The following is a 23900-nucleotide window of genomic DNA, read 5'->3' as shown; positions in this document are numbered from 1 at the left end:
TGTAACTGAAAACACGTGGGTCTGATTTCTGCCTGCCCGCCAGTGGAGACTGAGGACCGGCCTCTCACACCACGGTGTTGACTCAGAGCCCCGTGCTGGTTGGCCGGCTCGTGCACGTGGTCGCACTGCCTGGGCGGCGCCCAGCCGCAGGGAGCCTGGGTTTCCGCTGTTGGAAGGAGGAGTCCCTTCTCTGAAGTAAAGTCGGAGTGATCAGAGGGTTTTATTTCCCAGCCTGTCTCTGTAGGACATCAGATAAACTGCCTTGGCGGGGAGAAGCCAGCGCTGGAGGAGTTGGCCCTGGAGTAAGTATTCTAGGATTTGGAGGGCCAGGGTCGATGTCAAGGACATTGTATAGGTACCGTGTAACAAGAAAGAAAACAAACATCCACCGATTTTTTAATGATAATTTCAGGCTACTGTAATAATGACAATTGAGTGTAATTTTTTTTTTTTTTTTACTGTTTCAAGCATTTTATTTATTTTTTGAATTTTTTATTGAAGTGAATTGATTTACAGTGTTCGTTGCAGGTGTACAGCGAAGTGATTCAGTTATACGTCTACGTATTTTTCTTCTTTTCAGATTCTTTTTCATTATTTATATTTTATTGCAAGAAACTGAATCTAGTTCCCTGTGCTATACAGTAGGTCCTTGTTGGGGTATAGTTTTTTATAACACGGGTATACTGCGGGAAAGAAAGGAACTCTTCTGTGGGGAGGAACACTTCACTCAACTAGGGTGCACAGTTTGTGTTCTTACCATGGAATCAAGTGTGGGTATTTCTGTCTGAGAACCGTTCTTGGCTCACAAGCCAGGCAAGATCAGGAAGGAGGCCGGAGTCCCTGCCCCTCCCCGTGGCTGCGCCGCAGGCGGGTGGCGTCCCCTCCACCCTGGGTGGCTCTGGACTAGGGAGGCGTGCCTGGGGAGAAGCTTCCATTCATCTCTTGCTGTCATGGTGTGCTGGCTGCTCACCAGAGTTCATCTCAGAAGAATGTGGGGCCTCGGGTGACCTCAGAATAAAGGTGAACGCTGGAGCTTTGAGTCTGCCTGCAGGTACGAGCAGTGACCTGCAGGCTGTCTGCCTGGTTCGTCTGCCCGTGTGAGCGGGCTCCTCCGTCTTGTCGTCGTCTTGGCTGCTTGTGAAAGAGCCTTGCCTTTGCCGTGAACAGACTCAGAACCCAGAGAGATGTGCTTCCCAGCAGGCCGTTTCTGAGTCCACCTGGGCCAGCTTTCAGACTGCTGGATAAAGTGACACTTTGACATTAAATTTCTCCTGTTTCTGAATTATATTTCATACATTTTCAAACTGTAGTCAAGGAAAAATCCAGATGACCCACATGGAGCCAAAGCGGCCTTTGTCGCCCCCACACGTGGCTTACGACTGACTTAACACCCCTCTGCCCTCGCTCACCAAGCACCAGCCTCTCTGATGTGTTTTGTCAGAAACACTAGCCCCAGGGCCTTTGCTTCCCTTCCACTGGGAAGTCTCGTTCTGCCGCTTACCGTGTGGCCGGCTCCTGCCTGTCCTCAGGGTCAGCTTACGTGGCACCTCTGTGGCCTTCCCTGACCGCCCTGGGTACAGCCGCCTCCTTCATGCTGCTTTCGGCTGAGTATCGATTGCCTTTGGAGCTCGGAGCCTGGGGCTGGGTTGCGGGTTTTTCGCTTGCCTTCCTGTTGACCTGCGCACTGCAGTTCTCCCCTGGGAGCAGGCGCTCTCCACGAGGGCCGGGCCCAGCTGCCCGTCTCGGCTGCGTGCGCGGCACCCGCCGCAGTGCGGGCACCTGGCGTCTCTGCACCCACTGAGCTGGGCCGAAGGGGCTGCCAAGGGAGGGAAACGGGTTCCTCATCAGGTGCGGGGGGCCTGCTGTGGGCGCTGGAAATAAAAGCTCATTGTGTCACGGGCACTGTGCTTGGAGAGCGTGTGGCCTCCCGGGGGTGCACAGGAGCCATCTCAGCCGGGGGTGGGGGTGCTTTGGGAAACACAGGAAGGGTGCGGTGGGGTCTGTGGGGGAAGTCCGGGAATCCGCTCCGCAAGTGTGCCACACAAGCCTGGTGACCGTGTGCAGCTGGGAGGCTCCCACCTGTGAGGACCTCACACCTGCCTGGGGAGCTGACCCAGCGCCGTTTCCAGGGCCTCCAGCTCTGAGGTTCTGTGAGATTCTGGGCCGGGAAAGACACAGGAAAAGGAAAGAAGGAATTCTGTACTGGGGGTTGCAGTTTTAAATAGGATGGTCAGGCGAGGCCTCCCTGAGAAGGTGACTCTCCAATAGCAAAGACTTCATGTTTGCAAAGGAAATGCCCTGACGGTTTCTGTTTGTGCCTCTGCCCTCGTTTGTGAACCTGGACGAAGGTGAGAGGAGCCCTCATTCTGGGTCATGAATTGTCTTTAATTCAGGTTATGGGGTTTCCGAGTGACAAGTGCTGACCCGCACGAGTCGGGACAGCTGCGGGGAGCCATGAGGGTGCTGTTCTGAGCACTCGCCGACCCCGCGCAGCCCCGCCTTGGCCCGCCCGGTGTAGACACGGCTCCTCACTCATCTCCATCCCTGTGTGACCACCCAGCAGCCTCTGCAGACAGGCAGGGACAGCCAGGGCCACAGGTCTCAAAACCGGCTAACCCATCCCAGTGTCGCTCAGTTTTCCAGTCCCACCTCACACCGCACAGCACTCGTCCAGCTCCGGTTCCATCTGATGTCCTTTGACACCTGTTTGCCCCGCCCCCTGGGGACAGCTGGCACTTGTCCTCTCAGATGCGGCAGGTGTGGCTGGGCTGTTACAGGCGTGCCTCGCCGGCATCAGTCTCCCGGTGTCTGGAAGCCCCCAGCACACTGTCCTGCTGCTGCTTCTGCGGAGGGGACACGTGGCAGCAGGACCCAATAGATGGGAGACTTGGCGCCAGGTACCCCTTTATAACCGAAGAAATGTGTACTGTGGTTGTGGCTTCATCTACTGTTCAAGTAATTTTTAAAGAAATAAAAACCATCATCCTTCTGAGCAAGAGGTGTGGTTTCATCAAAGCGGGTAAGTATGTGTCACCTTAGAGCTTTGTGTCACCTTAGAGCTAGGAAACAAACCGCTGCCTCTTATTACCGGGGGTGAAACAGTTACACTGGAAGGGTACTAAGTTCTTTTGATTTGATATGTTTTTATCTTTAAACCCATTTAAAAATGTTGAGTGACTACTTTGTTTGCCAACTTTATCATTGGTTAAAGGTAGAGGTTTTGTGGGATTTTTTGTTTGTGTTTTTCTGACCACCCCCCACCCCCATTATCTAGACAGACTTTGAGGTTCGTGATAAATGTCTGTGCTCATGTGGCCTCGGAAAAGTTGTAGAAACTGGGTAAGCCTGACCAGGAGCATGAAGTCACCTGGTTTTAGCAAATGACCAAGGTCTGAAGACTCTATGTTGGTGTCTTAGCAGCTTTAAAAGAAAGGGAAAGTTAGCTAAGAAAAACACTGTCTGAGTGATTTATCATAATTTTGAGGAAAAGCAGATGTGGGTCCTTAAAGAAGTATTCCTCCTTAATTGGAAACTGAAAATAGTTTTTTCGTGGAATTAGTAACAAAGGGTTCAACTCAGTTCGCAGGTTTCTAACGAAGGCCCCTCTGAAAGGCGGGCTCTGTTGAGGATGTGCAAGCCTTTTCGACTCCTCATGAAGCTGTAGCATTGTGTTACGGGGCAGCTTTCCGGAGGGCCCCCCCCCACACCCTGAATAACTAGCGCTTTACGTGTTAAGTGCCAGATTTCCTTTAGTTTTATGTGGAAGCAAAAAATGGGCCTTCACCTGGCTCTTGAAGGAAGGTGCTTCTTAAGGAGAGGACCCTGGTGTCGGTGTGGTGGCCGGACTGTCTTTAATGGTTGGCAGAGTCAGTTGACAGGAGCACCTGGGTCGTGGCGCACAGCCGGCGGGCGCTGTCGGCCCTCGAGACCGACACGGCTCCGCGTCCCCTCACGAAGGCTGGCCGGGCAAGATCGGGCCGGGCGTGGCTCGGCGGGAGCCGGTCAGTGGAAAGAACCCTCCTTCACAGTCTGCTGCTTTATAACCTGCTGCGTCCGAGCCCTTTCGCGTCCACCGACTGTAGTTGGAGGCCTCTTCTCAAGTGATTTTATAGGAAGTGTGTATAGCAAACAAAAATTTGGTAGCAGTGACAGCAGTGGTCACTACATACAGCTCTTCTGAGGAATCAGAAGCAGCCATTGTGCCCTGCGTGGAGTCCCAGCTTGCCTTCCACGTCACTTGGTGCGGTTCTCCCCCAGGCAGGCAGCTGGGGGCTGCGGGGCCGGGTGAGCGACGGCACCGCCCGAGGAGGAGCCAGGTGGTGGCGGGTGGGAGCCAGCCCCCCGGAGGGGGGGAGCTGAGCCTTCCCTTCCCTTCTATCGGTGCCACCCGGCCCCGGGAGCCTCCACGCCCTGAGTCCCGGACCTTCGGGCTTGGGCTTCCGTGAGTCTGCGTTCTCTTTCTGACTCTACCCTCCCTTTGCTGTGGGAGATGGAGTCCCCTCACTGGGCCACACAGGAGGCCCTTTCTCCCGACTCTGCGCCTGCGCCTGCTCCTGCTCCTGCTCCTGCAAAGGCTGAGCTGCTGCCTTGGTGTCCCTGCGAATTAGATCTTCCCTGGGGCCCCACATCCCCATTTTTAACTTAAGATCTGGCCTTCCTACAGATCTGCTAGGATCTGTCCTTTGCTGGCCAGCTTTTTCTTCTTATTCTTACAATTATTATTATTATTCGGATCCTGGACTAAGTTCCTCCTAAAGGAAATGACATGGTTTCTTTTTTTTACCCATTTCAGTGACCCCTAAAAATTTAACCTAGGTATTTCACACGAGATCTCTTCCCCTTCTGGGGTTGACCCCTTTCTGATTCACAGCTTCTCCCCACGAGAAGGTGGCTGCATTTACAGTATCCTTGCTTAGGACAAGGCCTCACACCGGAGAGCTGCTCCAAACTCAGTGTGCTTTCGAAGAATTGTTTGTGTCTTACTAGTCATAAAAGCATCCGTGTGCTTATAAAAGAGGTAATATAGATACGTGTGAAAATTGCTTCTGTTTGAACTGTTACTGTGCAGATTTAATTTCCTTGCTACAGTAAATTAAGCTGTCTCTTTGGTTGAACTCTTCCTGTAAACAGGCTTTTCTTTTATCTTTGACATATGAAAAGAAGATAGTTTTAAAAGAAGATTTCCAGACCCATTATATAACTAAATTGCCTCCAAGTAAAGTATGGGCCAGTGTTAATTTATTAACCTCAACAATGACTCCTCAGGTGGTGAGATTTCCAGTGAGAAGTAAATTGAAATGACCGGTGATGGTCGGGGTACTGTCTGACCAGTTTCGGTACAAGGCCAATCTGATTGTTAGTGGACAGTGTCTGTTGCTTCAGATACTCCTCGCTGCAGGCTGGGAGGTAGACAGGGCGGTCAGTGCCTATTCAGCAGACGAGGACCTGAGATCTGTGCGTTCATCTGTTGACAAGTGTGGGTCATCTGTGTGTGGGCCCTGGGAATGCGGGCGTGAGCAGGACAGAGGAAGGAGCCTGCCCTCAGGGGCCTCCTGTTCCAGTGAGAGGAGAAATGTGATGAACGAGATAAATGGGTGAACAGTTGGCCACGTTAGCAGTAAGTGCTGGGGAGAGACAGAAAGCCAGGAAAGGATGGGAGGGGTTGGCATGGGGTGGGAGAAGGTAGTGGACAAGATGGCCAGGGATGGCCTTGCTAAGCTGACACTGAGGAGAGACCCACAGGAGACAGGAGTGAGTCGTGTGGAGATCTAGGGCACAAGGGTTTCAGGCATCGAGAGCCAGAAGTGCCAAGGCCCCGAGGCAGAAGCAGGCGGCCGTGTGACTGGCGTGGAGCAGGCAAGGGAGAGGAGGAGGAGGAAATGGGGTCAGAGAGGTAACAGGGCCAGGCCAGGCCTTCTGGACTTCTGTAAGGGCCTGGGCCTTTCCTCTGAAAGATGGGGGCCCTGGTAGGGTTTGGGCAGAGTGCTGTGACCTGACTTACTCTGAGAGCAGACCGATGGGGACAAATGCAGACAGCAGGAGACCAGTTAGAAGACGTGCAGTAATCCAGGTGAGAGGTGACGGTGGCTGGACCAAAGCCGCAGCCGTGGGAGTGGCAGGAAGCGGTCAAGTTCCAGGCAGTTTGAAGGTAGTGCCCGGCCTTTGCTGCCGGCCCGCAACGGGGGAGGGTGGCGTTCGCTGCCCCCTCCCCGGGCTGCTCGGCTGCCGGAGGCCTGTGGGCTGAGGAGCCGCCCTCTCCCGTCTGTTCTCACCAGTTCCGTTTAACACCGAAGACTGGATTTGCTTCAAGTGCTGCGGTGCAGGCGACCTAACGCTGACACTTAGCTCTTGGACACGTCCAGTGCGTTTTTGGTGCTGTTTGTGTTACCGTTGAGTTTTATTGAGTGGCAGAGTAACTGAATTCTGCAATAGGAATTTTGTCTTCTTTTAACTGTTCTCCAGTCAGTCTTAGAGCCAGCTGCAGACTCTCCATCAGGTGGTTTCAGACTGGAGGGGCGAGAACACTGGCTGTTCCCCGCCTCGCACACCTTACCTCAAACCCTCATTACTTCAAGGGGTGTCTGATTATAGACACAAATTGCTGGTAACTCTCCCATCAACTTCAAGGCTCTCCTGATGTGGAAACTTCTAAGAACTGAGGCTAAATGTTTTAAATTTTCCCCAATGTCTTGACATAAGCTATTTTATTAGACTGCTGACCAATCCTCACCCTCCCATTGGAAGTGAGAGGCTTCTAAACACGTGGGAGACTCAAGCATTGTTATTATTAATGGTCACTTTCTGAATATTTTCTCTGTTATTTTATTTATCATTCATTTATTTTATTAATGTATTTAGCTTATTGATAATGTTTATTATTAATAGGACTTAGAGGGAAAAATGAATACTTATATCAAAGCTTATTTCAAATATAGAAACCAAATGTCTGTTAATTTTCAATTTTTTTTCTAACTCTGGGTTGTCAGTACACACACACTATAGTCACTTCATTCTCAGTTACTAAGTATTGTGATTTCTCTTGAAGCTATGGTTTGAGGATGTGACTGGTTAAATGTTATTAGAGGACAATTTTAGCAAAGCAAACAGACCAATTGAAAAAAAGAATTTGGGGGAAATTATTAAAGGAAAATGAAGAGTTACCAAATATAAATGTGTAAAACTCCTCAAAATGTGTGCATTACACTTTGACCCAGCAGCTCTGTGATTTGGCTCCTAGGGCTCTAGGAGAGGAGTGAGCTCTGCCTGCGCCGGGAAGGCCCTGGCGGCGTGTCCACACTTTGCATGCGTTAGAAACAATTCAATGTTCAGCGACACGGGATCAGTTGAATTCTAGCACGTCCTAATGTTGGATTGCTGTGCAGCAGTTACAGACCTTGAAATTTTGAAGTATTTAATGACATGGGGAAATGTTTGTGGTATATTGCTAGAAATGTTTTGAAAAATTTAGAAAATGTTTATACACACAAAGCGAATTTATATACGGAATGATTCAGGTAACATTCTAAGATGTTAACAGGTTATTTCTAGATAGTGATATTTTTGAGGATTTAATTATCTTTTTTATGCATTTCTATGTTTCCTGTATTTTCTACACTAAAAACATTTTTGTAATCCGAAAGAAACAAATTCCATTTTAAGCAACGTTCCTGTAAGTAGTGCTGTCCAAAAGAAACGTCATGGGAGCCACGTATGTACTTTAAATCAGCCACATTAAGAAAGGTAGAAGAAATAGAAAATTAATTTTAATAATGTATTTTAATAACCTAAAACATCTAAAATGTTATAGTTTCAACATGTAATCAGTATTAAGAGATAAAGTGCGTTTGCTTTTCATAGTAAGTCTCTAAAACCCAGTATGAACCTACAACACATCTCAGCTGAGACTGGCCCCATTCCCCTGTGCAGTGGCTGCTGGTGGCCGGGACCGCGCTGCCGGGCGGAGCAGCCAGGATCATGTGTGTGTCAAGGGTTTTTACTCTTCGGGGATTAGAGTAGAATCTGAATTTACTTGATTTCCTGTAATTTAGCCAGGCATGCAGCATAATCCCATACTTCTAGATTTAATTACTGCTTTAAAAAAAAAAATCTAGAGAATACCAGGAACACTGGGCCTGTCGAGGGTCAGTTCAGATGGTCCTTGTCTCAGTGCCTGCTGTCAGCTGCGTGGGACGCAGGCAGCCCCTGCCTCTCTGCTCCCTTATCTCCCCAGACACACCCACAGAGGAAGAGACTATAGGTGAAAAAACACTAGCTTTAGGGTCACCGAATTGCAGTTACGGCTGGGTGACTGAGCTCCAGTTTTCTCATCTGTGAAATGGGCTCCGTACTGCGCACCTCATGCTGTTGTGCAGTGAAGTGAGCACGTCACACACCTGTTCGCACAGCAGGTCCTCGGTGATAAGTGGTGGCACGTCCTGCAGCGTCTCTGGGACAGCCTTTCGGTTGTCGGGAGGACTCGGGTTTTATACGCTGTTTCATCTGCTCACCTGCGTCAGAATTTAAAGACTGTGAAAGGCAGCCCACCTGCGACCCTGAGCATCCACTTACCACGACAACATGCCACAAGCCCCAGCTCGCACAGGTGGGAGGCAGCAGTTGGGCTCCAGCATGAGCTTCGTGGGCTGTGGCCGCCGCCACAGACTACACGCGTCTGCTCTTTGGACAGGTCTAAAGGCTGTCTTGCCCTGTCAGTGCCTTTAGGGTGGAAGATGCGCCAGCGCTGCGGCTCCCGGCCCTCACCTGGCACTCCACGCTGATGCCGACCCACGGCTGTGTTTCATCCAAACCAGCAGCCTGGGGGTGCTACCCAAAGGACAGCGGTGTCACAGCTTTCTCACAGCTCCTCGCACAGCGTCTCCGCTCCGTTAGCGGTTCTAAGCCAGACGCGGCTCATTACTGTTTGGATTTGACACTCAGCCCAGTTCTGTCAGATCTGAAGTGGTGGAGGCACGAGAAAGGGCCTGCCTGTGACCAGGGCTCTCAGACTACAGCCCGCAGTGCAAACAACAGAACAGAACACGTTTTACCACCAGGACCCAGGGCACGTGCGTGCGCGCGCGCGCTCTCTCTCTCACGCACCCCCCACCCGCCCATCCGCATGTGTACCTCCGCACGCCACTGCCTGTTCTAACCGGAGCAGGAGTTCTGTGAGCATTTACCGTTACAGTTCATGGTTCAGCTGGTTACCGTTGTGTTTTTATTTTTTAAATTTCTCACTAAGTTATTTCACAATGTGGATCTTGAAAGCACTCAACTGGCACATCAAGCCGTGTTATGCGTTTGCAATATTTACGGGGTCCCCCCCCCTTGGAATGATATTTAGTATTTATTTATTCTCAGATTTCTTTACTGTTTTCTGTACTTACTAGGAAGGCTTCATTTCCCCCTCGGACCAGTGTTTGTCTTTATAACATTCAGTGAAATGTTTAGTAAAGGAGCTCCCAGCGCTTGGAGCCTGGAAGAGCGGACGAGAGACAGGTCGGTCGGTACGTGGCTCCAGGAGGTGGTCTCGCAAGCCAAGTTCTGAGACTTCGCGTGGATTTGCACGTTCCCCTTTAGGACACGTCAGGAGTTCTGAACTGCTGTGGAATTCCTTTTTCTTTTTTCTTCTTTTTTAAACTTTCAGGCTAGCCAGCCTTTTCCAGGCAGCTGAAAAAAGCTATTGGTTCTAGTCTGCTTCTCCATGCACTTCCTAAACCCAGAGTTTTTCTTACAGTTCCATCTATTTCCTGCAGATTTTGCCTTGGACTTCCCATTGTCCCGTTAAATTTAATTTGTCGTAAGCTTACCCAGACCCCACCCCTCCCGAGCCATCCCCGGCTGTCTGCTTTTAGGTCTCCTCTTCCCGTGTGTCCTCTCCCCACGTGAGAGCCTCGTGTCCCCGTGACTGCCGCCCGCCCCCACCAGCACTCGCTCCTCTCCCTACGAGTCTGGAGGCCGGCCGAGCCCTGACCTCGGCCTGCTCCTCCCAGAGCCTTGATTGTTCCCTGCTTCCTACAGAGTACATTCCAGACCTCTTAGCTCGCCACAGTCTGGCTTTAGCCTACTTTTCTCACTGATGGTGACGTTTCCGACCGTCCCGCAGCCTTCCTTCTGCCCCTGACTACGGTATTTATCTCTGGCCTACGCTTCGGATGCTCCGCTCCGCTCCTGTGCTTGCCTCAGAAGCTCTCGGCAGGCGCCGCATGGACCACCCTCTGGCCTCTCCCCATCACCTGGCACTTCTCTCTGCCAGGCAGCTCAGTCTAGTCGCAGGAAGAGCTCTGTAGGTGGCTTTCCTGGAGAAGGGGCGTGGTGCGGCATGGTCTGTTCTGGTTGGAACAGTGCATTTGTCCCCACGAGCCCCCAAGAGGAGGGGTGTGGTGGGGGCAGGACGCTGGACCAGGAGGCTGTCCAGCTTTGTGTCGTAGAAATGATGGCGCCCTTATGGCCGGTTTGCTGTTTGCTGCTTCCCTTCCTGACTTTTCTTCCGACCTCTGAATTGGAAGGTATCCCCGCCCCAGCCTCAGACAGGAACTGGGGGAGCCCTCTGCCTTTGCTGGCTGGACTCATTAACTTAGAGAAACGTATCCTGTTTACATTTCTGGCAGCATTTCTCTTATTTGGATGGTGGCCAAAGGCAAACAGCTCAGCCTAGTGGGTTTAAAAAAAACCCAAACGGAGCTTCCCGAGTACCTACGCTGCTGTCTGACGGGGGGAGCACAGGGCCCCGGCGCCTTCCCAGCGTGACTTTCGCTCTGGAGAGAAGCTAGTTTCCTACTTGCGTTCTCTCTTTCTCTCAGCTTTAGTATTTATTGTGGGAAGATTTTAGTAAGGAATGACTAATCGAGAAAGATTTGGTTTGATTAGGAGCTAAAGTAACAAAATCTATTTTGAAATGATATAACAGGATTTGCAATTTTTGGTCTTTGTCCAGTAAAACCGAAACCCCCCGAAATCTACACCCCCAGCAGACAGGGAACCTGTTCTGTGACTAGAAGTTTAAGTTACTGGATTTATAAGTTGTCTTCAAAATATGTTCTTTGAATGGTTTAAAGAGTTACATAGTATTGAGGTGAAGTCATCAATCTGCTTTGGACTTTCAACTGTTTTTATTTGAGTAGCTGAATAAAATGTCCAGTTATTTTAAAAATTAATACCTCGGTAGCACTGTTATCGTGAAATAAGCACTTTTAAGTAGCCGTTGACGAGACCTTGGCAAATTGCTTTGGCCTTGGTGGGTTTCCCTTTTCCTTTGGGGGTATGTGGATTTGGGGCTCTCTTGGTCTTTGTGTTTGGGAGGTTGGTCTTTATTGGGGAGCGTGGGCAAGGGGTTTCATTATTGTGCTTTCCTGCCATATCAGCATCTCACTTTTAAGATGTAGCAGCTCTCTGGCCTGACAGGGACCTTCTACAGCTGTCATTTCCGCTAGAGTGTAGTGAGCATAACGTTTCCAGAGACCCTGGGCTCTTTCTAAACAGGAAGGAAAAAGTGGGCTCAGATTTTAAGCAGACGTCCCAGAGTAGAAAACTTCCCTAGAGCTCAGCCTGGGGGACTCAGAACAAAGTTAGCAGAGAGTAGTTTTTGACTAGAATAATTTAAAATAAGGGCAAAAGAGAGATGTCTGTTTTCTTGATGCCTTTTTCCTCCAAATGAAGTGAATAAGACCTAGAAGATGGATCACAGCTAACTGGTAGAACCCAGAGTTCGTCAGCAGCTCTGCCGATTGCCCTGGGTTTCTAAAGAGAGAAATAAGGAGCCTTTTCTTCGTGTCTGGGTGAAGTGGATTTGGACCGGCTCCAGCTTGCCTAGGTGGCGGTGTGCAGTGGGGACACAGGCTGCTTTTGGATGCACTGGGGTTTTTTTTTTAAGCCAAACCTATGTTCACCCCAATAATTAGGGCAGGCCGGGTCTGTGCAGCATTGAAAGCCGTCTTGGTCAACGACTGCTCAGGCTTCTAAGGCCAGTCTGGTTCCCTGCCTTCGCCTCCAACAGAAACCCCCAAGGGGCAGAGGCTCAGTTTAACCCACGGGTGAGGTGATGCTCTTCGGGAAGGAACCTTTTTAATGTGTAAACAGAGCCCTGAAAAGGTAGCTAGCTCGTGTGTCAGGCCGGACTTGCTGCATCTGAGTCGCGCGGGCAGGGCCGTCACCCATGGTAGGTGGGCTGGCTACCTGACCGCTGGGCGGGGGCTGAAGTCCTGACCCTTTGGCAAGAATCTCACCCGAGAAACCTCTTCTCCCGTCTCTGTGCTCAGGTACTTGTGTGTAATGTGGAGAATATGAAACGTCTTTGTCTCCTTGGGGTCTCGAACGTTTTCACCATTTTCACTGCTGTCCTTTCGGGCAGGAGGTGATGTCTTCAGAGGATGCAGGCTTGAGGGGGCAGTGGGGGCGCGGCGGAAGGAGAGGTGAGGATTTGTCCGTCTTGTCTGTCAGTCTGTCCCCTGGGAGAGCTGCTGAGCCACTGTTGCCGCTTGTTGAAATTAACCAGCACTTCAAAGCTCAGTGTGAGGCCATCTCGGGTTAGGATTTTCCGAGCCTCACCTCTTCCTGCCAGTCTCTTCCTTTGGCCTCTAGTAACCTTCCCTTTCCACACCATGTAAATGGCACATATGTTCCATTGCTAGTAATTGCTAGTTAATCTTTTTTTTTAACTTTTTATTTTGAAATAATTACAGGTTCCAGGAAATTGCAGAGATAGCACAGAGAGGTATCTCCTAGTTTCCCCCAGTGGTTACATTTTTTATGACTAGAGTGCAATGTCAAAACCAGGAGATTGACATCGCTACAATGTACGTGTGACTCTGCAGCATGTTATCGCCTGGGTGGTTTTGTGTAACCACCGCTGCTTTTCAAGACAGCGTTGCCCCATCACCACAGAGGTCTCCCTCCCCCAAGCCCCTGCAGTCACACCACGCTCCTTCCTCTACCAGCCCTAATCCCTAGAAGCCACTAAATTGTTTTCCATTCCTCTGATTTGTCATTTGAAGAATACATAAACAGAATCACATAGTACGTGACCCTTTGAGATGGCATAATTTCCCCGAGATCCATCTGAGTTGTGTGCATTAGTCACTCATTCCTTTGTATCGGTGACGTGTTTTCCGTGGGACAGAGGTACCACAGTGTAACCTTCAGTGTTTCTGTTGAAGGACATCTGGGTTGTTGCTAGTCTGGGGCCGTTGTGAATAATGCTGCTGGGAACATTCCTGCTCAGGTTTGGGTGTGAATGTACGTTTTCATTTCTCTGGGATAGATGCCCAGGAGTGAGATTCATAGGTTGCATGATAAGAAACTAGAAAGCTGTTTTCTAGAGCGGCTGTCCCGTGGCATCCCCACCAGCAGTGCGTCAGAGACCTCGCACCTCTGCATCCTCACCTCCGTTCCGTGCTGTCGCGCTTTTCGTTCTCGCTGTTTCAGTAGATGTGGAGATGCCTTAGCAAAGCCGTTGTCGGCTTTGCCCTGATGGCCAGCGAACTCGCACATCCTGTCTTTCATCCGCCCTCTGCCTGCTGAGCGCTCTGCTGAAGCGGCTCTAAATGTCCTTGCCCACTTTCTAACTGGATTGTTTGTTTTTTTAACTGTTGAATTTTGAGCATTCTTTATATATTCTAAACATGAGTCCTTTGTCAGATATGTGGGTGGCACATAATTTCTACCAGTCCCTCACTTGCCTTTTCAGCCTCTCAAGAACCTTTTGCAGAGCAAAAGCTTTCATTTTGATGAAGTCCAAGTGATCGACATTTTTCTTTTATGAACCATGCGTTTTGTGTCATGTCCAAGTCCTGTCCACCAAGCTGTAGGTCCTAAAGATTTTCTTCTATGCTGTAGTTTTACATTTTGAATTAATGTTGTAAAAGGTGTGAGGTTTAGGTCAAAGTTTGGTTTTTTCTTTTTTTCTTTGCCTGTGGGTGTCCAATTGCTCCAACGTCATTTATTGAATAGGCTATTCTTCCTCTATTTAATTGCTTTTGGTTCAAGGCAGAAACAGAAGTTCAAGGTACCAAACTGATGCTCCAGCAGAGAGATGCGGAAGGCAGGACTGACCCATCTGCTCTGCCCCAGGTTCTGGAAGTGGGACTTTTAGGAGAACTGCCAACTAAAAACCACTGAGCTGTGCACTGTCCGTGGGGGGATTGTGTGTTATGTGACTTAAACTCCAACAAAGCTTTTTTTTTAAGTGCCAAGTGGACAGTGATGTCCTGGTGCTGTCTGTGCTAGGGGACAGGGCCCCCCGACCACTCTGAGCCGGCCAAGGCCTTCCCAGCGAGGGAGGGGCCCCGCTGCCCTTGGCTCACCCGGTCCTGACGGTGCCAGGGAGTATCCAGTGGGTCCCTCGGAGCAACTTGGAAACTTCCTTAAGACGCTGTGTTGTGATTTTGAAGCACTAAGCCAAGAATGGTGGACTAGACCTGCTTCCTGCCCAGGGAAGCAGGTAGCACCACGACGGCATTTTCCAGTCTGGACACTTCCCCAAATACTGTTTCAGTTGGGGCTGTTTCCCCATCACCTTGACCCCGTCAGGGAGGTAAGGAAAAGGCCGAAAATCCTAACTTTATTTTTAATAGCAAGGAAATAAGCAACACAATGGAACGTGGTTTCTCATCACCACAGACAGATCTAGAGTGTGACCCCAGGCTCCTGTTTCAGGGGGCGGGCCCCTTTCTGTCTCTCCCGTCTGGTGACTGTGGGCCGCCCTGGTCTGTTCTCCCACCGGTTGAGTTGGGACGAGCAGGGTGTCCTTCTGTCTTGAGGAGCCGCCAGGCTACGGTGATGACAGCGGTGCTGGCTCTGGGGCTGTCGTCGTTTTAAACACGGTCTCTTTGATTGACGTGGTTCGTGCTTCATTTTCAGATGTCGCTTTGCTGACTTTGTTCAGTTGCCTCCCTTTGGGGACCTTTTCAGATGAGTGACAGCAAAGGGCAGAGAGTGACGTGGTATGTGTGTCCACCCGCCTCAGAACGGCACGTTCTGGGAGTGAGGCATTCGTACTGGGACAGAACAAACTGAGACACGTCCTGGCTGCAAATCTGACAGCTCATGAGTTCCCTGCTTTGTAACAGTCTGCCCCATCGAGGCTCTGTCTTGCGATTTAAGCTTTGGGGCGCGGTGACAGTTCACTTCATTTCCTTTACCTCCTAGGGCTCGAGGGTCCTTGTCGACGCCCGAGACAAGCTGGGCATCCCTTGGCAGCATTCGGAGAACGAGAAGCATGGAATGTTCCTCATGGCCTTCGAGAACAAAGCCGGGCTGCCCGTGGAGCCGGCCACCTTTCAGCTGTATGTCCCTGCCCTGAGCGCGCTCTGGAGGGACTCTGGCATCAGGGAAGCCTTCAGCCGGAGGAGCGAGTTCCAGCTGGTGAGTGGGCCCTCTCTGTGGGCTGCATGGCTGTGTTTTCATGACTGATTTTGACCTTTGGTAGCATTTCCTTTAAAACTCCGTAAAAAGTGCAGGCAAGCTGGAAGTGGCTCTAAATCCTGGTACATAAGAACAAAAACACATGGCGGAGGCAAATTACGCTAACTGGTTCAAGAAGGGACACGGTGAATTCACTCAGGCTAGATAAATGTTTTTGTTTAAAGAATATCAAAGATTTGCAAAATATTAAGATTGGTGTAACTCAAGGAGTTCGAATTTTCTAGGTCTTGCTCATAGTAGGAAGTTAATGCCTCCTTAAAACAATTTTCCAGCTTGTAACATGTAGACCCAGCCTGGCAAGTCACGAGTGCTTTCAGATCTCTGTCTTGCAGCTAATCTGAACCCTTCCAAGTTGTTCCCGTAGGATTCTTTCCTTTCATTTTAAGGTTTGATAATTTCAAAAGGCCTAGTCACCTTCATCTGAGGATCTGGGTCTATAAACAGAAGATTTTGTGCATTTAGCCTGTTTGCATCCATCCTATTTTTTCCTGAGTATCCTTCAACGTTAACTGTATACAAAGAAAAGTATCGGGTTTCTCCTGTAACTGGATTAGGCAGCAGTGAACGGGGTGCTGCTGGGGGAGGCGGCAGAGGGAGCCTTGCGGACGGGGTGCGGGACCGCAGGGGCGGCAGGGAGCTGCAGGACCTCACGTGGCCGAGCAGCGCTGCTGCCCCGGGGGAGGCCGGCCAGCGTGCTTTGGTCTGCAGGTCACGGAGATCCTGGGTCCACCCACCTTAAGTGATAAACAGACTGGACGGGCCCAGAACTGAGTGCCGAGGACGGAGGGTGGGGCAGGGGCTCTCCGTGCTTTTCTGGGCTCTGCCCTCTCCTCTGTGCTGGTTCAGCTCCACCTGGCTGCCCTGTGGTTGCAAAGTGGCGGGGGTGGAGGGGCAGGTCACCCAACAGTGCCACCGTGGCCACGTGGGCCACACTGAGCAGCTCGGAATTACCTGTAAGCAGAGGCGCCGTCAAGGTATCCAAAGCAGAAAGTAGCAGATCTGATCGGCAGTGTTTCCAGAATTCACTGTCAGTTGTGCGTGAGACAGACCGTGGCGGGGCGGAGCGGAGGCCATGCTGGGCCCCTGTAGAGGCCCGGCTCGGAGACCGTGAGACCTGGAGCCGGGCAGGGGGTCTGAGACTTGGCCTCATGCTTCAGGACTTACCACTGCTGGTTTTTTGCACAACCCTTTGCTTGTTATCTGGTTAATCGTCTTCCTCACCATCGGACTGCCCTCCAACACGCCGTGCGAGCGGGGAAAGTCAACAGGCGCCGAGCTCCCGGAATACATGGAACCAGTTTTTGCTCTTCACGACCGTGCTCTCGAAATGGCAGCCGGTCAGCTCCATGTCACGACTGACTGTTACTCCAGGCCAGGTGTGTCTTTCCTCAGAGGACCAGGCAGTTCCCGGGGCAGTCGGGTCCCTCTGCTGAGTCCTCGCTTGGCCTCCTCTTGTCCGACTATGAGCCAAGCATTTGCTCGTTCGGATGCTGGGGGACTCTGCGCAGACAGGGAGCATGACCGCTTCTCTCCTCTCGTGCTTTTTCCCTTCGCACTTCTTGGGTACTCAGAAAGGTTCACTGGCTTATAAATCATTTTTTACTCCCTTCCGGTTTCTGTTTCAAAGCAGCAGGGCATCGTGCTCTCCTGAAAATGCCTTCAATCCTTTTGGCTTAGGAAGATGGAGTTGGAAACTCAGCTCCGAGGAGGGAGTTCATGCTGATAGTGCAGCGTTTCTTGACGTCAGGTGGTTCTGCGTATTACAGAGAATTTTCTCCTGACGTGTTTAGAAGAGCTGAGTCTTAGTAGCCTTACCAGGGAGTGCTAGGCAAAGCCGGCTGTGAGGCTGGGCTTCAGGTGCAGAGGAAGGAGAGCCACCCACCACGGGGGTGGGGGGGGGGTGCTGCTGCCTTGGAACCAAGCGAGTGTGAGGTTTTAAGAGGAAAATTACCCTGTGGTTAAGTGAGTAACATGCCAACTATAAAAAGAATCACTGGCATTACCTGCCTAGCTCCCACATAAAATCCACATGTGTTGTGCCCAGTTTTTGTGATGTCTGGGGCTTCGGAGTTACTCTGGGTTACTTGCATCCCCCACAGAGGCACGGTCCACGTCCGCACTGCCTGTGGGCTTCCCCCCGCCCGTCGCCCAGTGGATGTGCTTTTTAAGGGCTGTAGAAGCATGGCTCACAAGTTCTCAGGCTTGGAATGCTGCTTTGGTAAAGCTCTGGGATAAAATAGTGCCCAGACTTCTTTGCGTTCCTGAAGCAACTGTCAGCTTGTGCTGTGTGTTGGTTACATCTTTTTAGAAAAAAAGAAGAATGAACCAGTCACTTTCCAGGAAGGCTTGACACCACGGGTCAAAGTTCCTTTGGGAACGTGCCTGTGCTCTTGCTGGGACTGTTCTAATTGAGTTTCAGAATTCTTCCCCCAAGCTTTCTTAGTAAGTGAGCCTTGAAGCGCTAGAGGGCTGGGCTGCATGGGAGATGAGGCGACTTGTAGCCACAGTAACTTTCTGCGACTTTTTGACGCCATGTGAAACAAAGTGACATATCAGGGAACAGGCTGTTTGGGGCGGTTCCTGCGCCCAGGACCCTGTCTTTCTAGGAAGCAAGTCTGCGCTATCAGGGCTTGGTGGTACTTCCAGCTGCTTGGGGACAGTGTGTCATGCTAGTGTGCACGCATGCACAAGCCCGTGTGTCGTGTTAGTGTGTGCGCGTGCACGAGCCCGTGTGTGTCGTGTTACTGTGTGCGCGTGCATGAGCAGGCGTGTTGTGGGCACCAGAGGAAAGGAAGCAGGGAACTGGGCAGAGACTGGGGAGGTGCTTGGCAGGAGACACAGGGTGGTCCCGGGGTCGGGGAGTCTCCACGGCAGGGTCCCGGTTCTCCCCACCTTCAGTTTCCCTTCCGTCGCGGTGACTGAGCTGAGGTCGCGGCCACGGGGCAGGCTGAGGTCCGAGACTTGTCCTCACAGTGACCGGACAGGTCCACCCCAGCCTCTCCCCAATTCCTGCCTGCTGACCAGTGTGGAGTACCTGGGGGGTCAGCATGCACCCCACCAGTCTGGAAGCGACATCCAGAGCATGGCCGAGGCGCTCGGCCTGTATTTTTCATTCTCTGTGTTGGCTCGCTGCCCTGCCTGATGTAGCTTCCCTGAGTAGCATTTGTGAACGCTCTGCTCTGAAGGAGATGGGAAAGCAAGCCCTGGAGGTGTTGGGGGGAGGAGGAAAGAGGGAAGTGTGTTCCAGCCCAGAAGAGTGACAGGTGCAAAGGCCCCAGGGTGGGGGCGAGCGCTGGGTCCCGGAGCGAGCAGAGGGGTGAGGGGGATGGGTCTGCGGAGCAGAGGGGCTTGTGGAGGAGGTGTGAGGGGCCTGGAAGGACCTGGGCTGTGGGCAGAGGAGAGATATGGTTTATGTTTTCATAGGATCGCTTTGACAGCTGTATGGATAGATGGTCAGAGAGGCCCCTTTGGAGGCCTTTGCGATAATCTGGCTGACAGATGACGTGGCTTAAATGAGGGTGCTGGGGGGGGGGCAGTGAGGCGTCGTCAGGTCTGCGGACCTGGGAGCTGGAGAGGAGTCCGCAGGTCGTCTGGTCTCGCTGCCCGGCCGCTGAAGGACCCCTCGGGCCCAGGCCTGATGGTGGCACTGAGCCCCGTGTTTCACTGGTCTTTCACATGCGGGACTCAGGTGTGGAGTCCGTTTCTCTTCTTTGTGGGAGGCCCCAGGCTGCTCCGTGTGTCTGGCGAGGCTCGTGGGACCAAACCCCGCGCTCACCGTGGCAGCCGTGCAGGTGTGTCCAGCACCTTGTTCTAGAGGTCCGTGCTCTCCGCGGGACCCACGCTTGAGAACGTGGGGCCCAGCCTTCCTGTGAAGATCATTCACCCTTCATTTCCTCCTGTCGTACCATCAGGAATGCTGAGAGGGAAGACCTTGCCCTGAGGACGGCAAAGTTCCAGCAGCTCAGGGACCCCATGCCACCCCCAGGTGGCATCAGTCCTGTTCTGTGCTGGCCGGGGATGAGCTGAGTTCTGAAGTCTCAGCATTTGGTTCAGGTTGAACTAGTGAAGCCTGAGTAGCAGACAGCGCCAATTCACCTCCCCCAGGGATGCCTTCTCCAGGGTGGGTGAGGCCCGCGGCCGTCCTAGTCTTGTCCTTCTGGAATTTTCACCGGCCTGATAAGTGAGGACGCCCGTGATTACTAGCTCTTTTCGTGTATTGATTAGCCGTTTATATTTATTCCTTCGTGAGTTGCTATCGATTCTTATTCCTGTTGGGAACAAGTTTCTCTCGATTTTCACTAGTCTGTCACTATGTGCTCATTTTTTCTAGCACCTTTCTTCCCCCTTTTTGAAATAATTATGGATTCACAGGAAATTGCAAAGGTAGCACAGAGAGGCCCCCACATCTCCTTCCCCCCGCTTCCCCCAGTGGTTAGGTTGCATCTCACGTGACTGGTCTGCCGTGAGGACTGCAGGCTCGATGTCGGCACAGTGCGCGCGCGGCTCTCGTCATGTTGTCACGCGTGTGATCTGCGCGACCAGCCCTGCAATCAGGACGCAGAGTCGCCTTGTCACCATAGAAGTCTCCTCCTGCTCCCCTGCCCTCCCTCCTCCCCCAGCCTCACCCCTAGTTCGCTTGCCATCTCCAAGCTCTCATTATTTGGGAAATAGTGTGTAAATGGAATCGTATAGTATGTGACCTTTGAGGTTGACATTTGTCATCGTCACAGTGCCCTTGAGATACATCCAAGTGGCTGCTGTGTCAACAGAATGTCTTCCTGCTTCTGAGTCATATTCTGTGGCGTGGAAGTACCACAGTTTTTTGTCTCACTGTGCTCAGATGTGCAGACATGCACAGGTATGTACATGCATGTGCAGTTAGACACACACACGTGAAGAAGGCACCGTTCTGTATCTCGGACATCAGAGATGTCAGAAGTGATGGGTAATTTTCCAAGAACATGGAGTTACCAGATTACTTCCTTAGTTTTGGTTTGGTCCTGTGTATGTGTGGGTTTTTAACCTTTCAAACTACCTTGACTTTGCTAGTGTGACCCGTAGGGGACAATCACAGTCTTGTTAAAACTTCCTGTCAAGTCAGAGGGACTTGAGAAATCCTCTTGCCAAATCCTATTTGAGATTGAGCCCATTTGAGGCCTGGGAGTTGAAGAAATTGGCCGGAAGTGACAAAGCTGATGAATGGCCCAGCCAAGGTCAGGAAGCAAGGACTTGGAGCAGCCCTTGGCCCTTGTTGGAGTCGTGTCTGGGTCCAGGTCCCAGCTCTGGAGAGGGTGGCACTGTGAGGTTTCTGGTGGGTGGAGGGGCTTGCCCGAGGGCACAGAAGCAGGAAGCGAGGTATTCGCTGTTCTTGGACCGTGTGCTGGTGAGAAACTTCTAGGTTCCCTGCTGGTGGCGCTGGCCTTTCCCCTTCATTTCATTCATCACAGAGAGTATTATGTACTTACAGACATTAAAAAAAATCTCCTTAAAAAAAATGAAGCGTTACGCGTTTTAACATGGATCCTTGTGAAAAATGCTGCTGCCAGGCTTCACCTCTGGAGGGCCTGCACGCCGGTGACACATGGCCCAGGGTGGAAGTGCAATGTGTTGCAGACCCGATTGTGGGACATCCTGGATGATAACAGGGCCAGGGACCCCAAGGAAGAGAATAATGGATTTGACTAAGTAAGCATTTTTAACTTTTGTGTGGGAACAGTCAGCAGAAAGAAAGTTTAAAAGCAAATGACAGATTAGAGGGAAAATCGCAGCACAGTGCAGAGGTGTGTTTTATGTGTTAGGAGCCTGCGAGCGAGCTTGGAGATTGGTAAAAAGATTGAGTGAAAGAAGAAATGGGATTCCCAACCTTGCTATTAACCATGGAAGTGGAAATTAAAGCAGTAATGAGGTTACCTGCCATCAGTCGGAGCGGTGGTAAGGACGATGCCGCGGTCGACTGGGGCCGTCGGGACCAGGCACTGCCACGCACACAGGTGGCGGCGTGGAGGTGGTACAGTCCCTCGGTCTGTGTCAGAACACAAAGTCCTGTAGACTCTGGCAGTAATTCAGCTTCCAAGGAATTTATACTAAAGCAGGGATGGTAAGATTTCCGGCTTCTAATTACAGTGGACTCATTATCTAGAGACTTCTGCTGAAAATAATTTAAAATGCTAGATAAAATGTTAAAAATAACTTTATGAAAGCATGTAAGCGCTGACAAGATTATAAAGAATCACCAGGCCAAGCCCCAAGAGGGAGTTGAACCCTGAGAGATAAGCAGACCCTAGCAGCTGTTTTTCCCTGAGACAGTTGGTGATGTAAACCATGGACCTGAGGGTCTGGAAAAGAGGTAGAAGTTATAGAAATTTAAGATCGCCAATGTTGAGGAATCTGTAGGAGACTCTTCTGTAATAAGCAGAGACCTCAGAGGGTGAGGACAAACCAAACGTAAACCCACAAAAGGGGGGGAGAAGAGTTTTTGCTTGAGGGCTGAGCCAGGCCAGGGAGGGAAGGAAACCTGCCTGTGTGCTGGGCCCCCGGAGACTTGCTGCCCAGACTCGCAGGAGCAGCCCAAGAACCTCAGCGCTCTGACTTTAGGTTAAAGTAGTCTGCCCAGGTAGCGAATGCAACCCTCCCCGGTAAAGACTCTTTAATCCTAAACCTCGGAGACTCCCCACGAATGATGCTTCTAAGGACAGAGTCACAAGGAAACAAGGCACAGAGCCTAGAATCAGAACAAAGAACGGACCAGAAACAGACCCACAGCCCCCAGGTCTTAGACGTATCAGACGCAGATTTTAAAACAGCTATACTTTATACACATACAACTTTACATGTGTATAAAGAAATAAAATATCTTCAGGAAAAACTGGAAACTTACCAAAGGTGGTGTAACATCTTGAAAGAACGAACTAGAACTTCTAGAACTGAAAAATACAAGACCAAAGTTAAAACCTTAGTAGTCTGTATCCCACAAAGCAGAGTATTAATAAGCCAGAAGAACCATTGGAAGAAAGGATCAGGAGTGTGGAAGAGAGGGACAAAAGTAGGGAAAACAGGAAAGGCAGGGTGAGGGGACAGAGGACAGGGTGAGAAGGGCTCATGCTAAGCAGGAGGCAGTGTGTGAATGGGTGATGGCTGACGGAGCCCATCAGAGTCCAGAATCCCAGTGAGTCCCAGCGAGATTCATGATACAGAAACCTGTAGCTAGACGAATCATAACAAAGCCACAGAAAACTGAAGACGAGTGAAGCTTTCAAAGTAGCTACAGAAGAGGCAGAGGTGAACTCCCACTGAGTGACAGTCCCAAAGGTGCGACAGAAGCCAGAAGGCGTCAGTGGTACTTTCAGGTGGTGTCTGCGAGAGAGCTTACCTCCTGATCTAGAATTCTGTAAAACTGAGGGCAGAATAGGGACACTTCCAGACAGAAGGTTGATCCTCGGCACATCCTCCCTGAAGGAATCGTAAGGACCACACTTCCAGCAAGAGGAAAGGGGTTCCAGATGGAGGGTTTGAACATGAGAGAATGAAGACAAATTTACCTGGTTTTTCCCCTTTGTTGATCATGCTTTTGGTGTTGGATCTAAGAACTCATTGCCAAATCCAAGATCAGGAGGATTTATCCCTACGTGTCCTTCTTATACTTAGGTTGTTCAGTTACATTTCGGTTGTGGATCCATTTGGAGTTAATGGTTGTGTATGGCGTGAGGTTGGGGTCCAGCTTCCTTCTCTTGCACATGGATGTCACTGCTCCAGGACTAGCTGTTGAGCGTCTGTTCCTTGCCCACTGAGTGGTCTTGGCACCCTTGACGGAAGTCAGTTGGCCGTACATGTCTCGGTTTATTTCTGGATTCTCAGTTCTGTTCCACGGGTCTGTCTAACTCCTTATGCCAGTAACACACTATTTTGATTACTGTAGCTTTGTAGTAAGTTTCGCAATCCGGAAGTGTCCTTCCAATTTGTCTTATTTTTCTCACGGTGGTTTTGATTTGCATTCTTCTGAGGGCTGATGATGTCAGATCACTTTTGAAGAAGAATAAAGTGGGATGGACTTGTTTTCATGGAGGTCAGCAAACTACGGCCTGGAGGCTTTCTTTTGGCTTATTTCTGTTTGGACTCCTAGTTTAAAAAAATTTTTTTTAATTTAAAGAAGACTGTGCATCTGGACCTTTACAAAAGCAGTCTGCTAATCCTTCTCTAATAAAAAGATACTGAGATTTATTTTTTAAAAACAACTTAATAACCAATACAGTGGAGGTACTGGTGCAGAATTAGATAGCTAAATTGGTGGAACCGCATGGAGAGGGATGAAATTGGACCCCTGTACACACACCCAACTTCAAACTGGATAGGAAAAGCAAAACTATATCTTTCAGGAGGTAACGCGGAAGAATCTTCAGGACCTGGTGTGAGGAAGAATTTAAGTAATTAAAAGTGCAAATGCAAAAGGAAAAGATTAATACTTTAACTACCATCAAAGTAGG

The 23900-nt window shown here is 50.6% G+C and overlaps 1 protein-coding gene and 1 long non-coding RNA gene across 2 annotated transcripts in view; one reads left to right on the top strand and one right to left on the bottom strand.

Moving 5' to 3' along the window:
* Positions 1 to 23900, top strand: part of GNA12 (G protein subunit alpha 12) — an 81370-nt gene that overhangs the window by 24516 nt on the left and 32954 nt on the right. The window contains exon 2 of the mRNA XM_032459940.1: positions 15145 to 15360. Within this exon, the coding sequence (XP_032315831.1) occupies positions 15145 to 15360 (216 nt within the window). The remainder of the gene's footprint in view (positions 1 to 15144; positions 15361 to 23900) is intronic.
* On the bottom strand, positions 20916 to 23175 carry LOC116657507. Its single transcript, XR_004312629.1, has 4 exons — positions 22790 to 23175; positions 22298 to 22343; positions 21331 to 21442; positions 20916 to 21051 (listed from the first exon to the last, which is right to left on the bottom strand). It is a non-coding gene; the product is annotated as an uncharacterized LOC116657507 (long non-coding RNA).

The sequence above is a fragment of the Camelus ferus genome, chromosome 18 (genome assembly GCF_009834535.1).
Source record: "Camelus ferus isolate YT-003-E chromosome 18, BCGSAC_Cfer_1.0, whole genome shotgun sequence".
In the NCBI taxonomy this organism is placed as follows: domain Eukaryota; kingdom Metazoa; phylum Chordata; class Mammalia; order Artiodactyla; family Camelidae; genus Camelus; species Camelus ferus.
The sequence above is the reverse complement of the archived record's forward strand: the minus strand, read 5'-3'. Positions and strand labels throughout refer to the sequence as shown.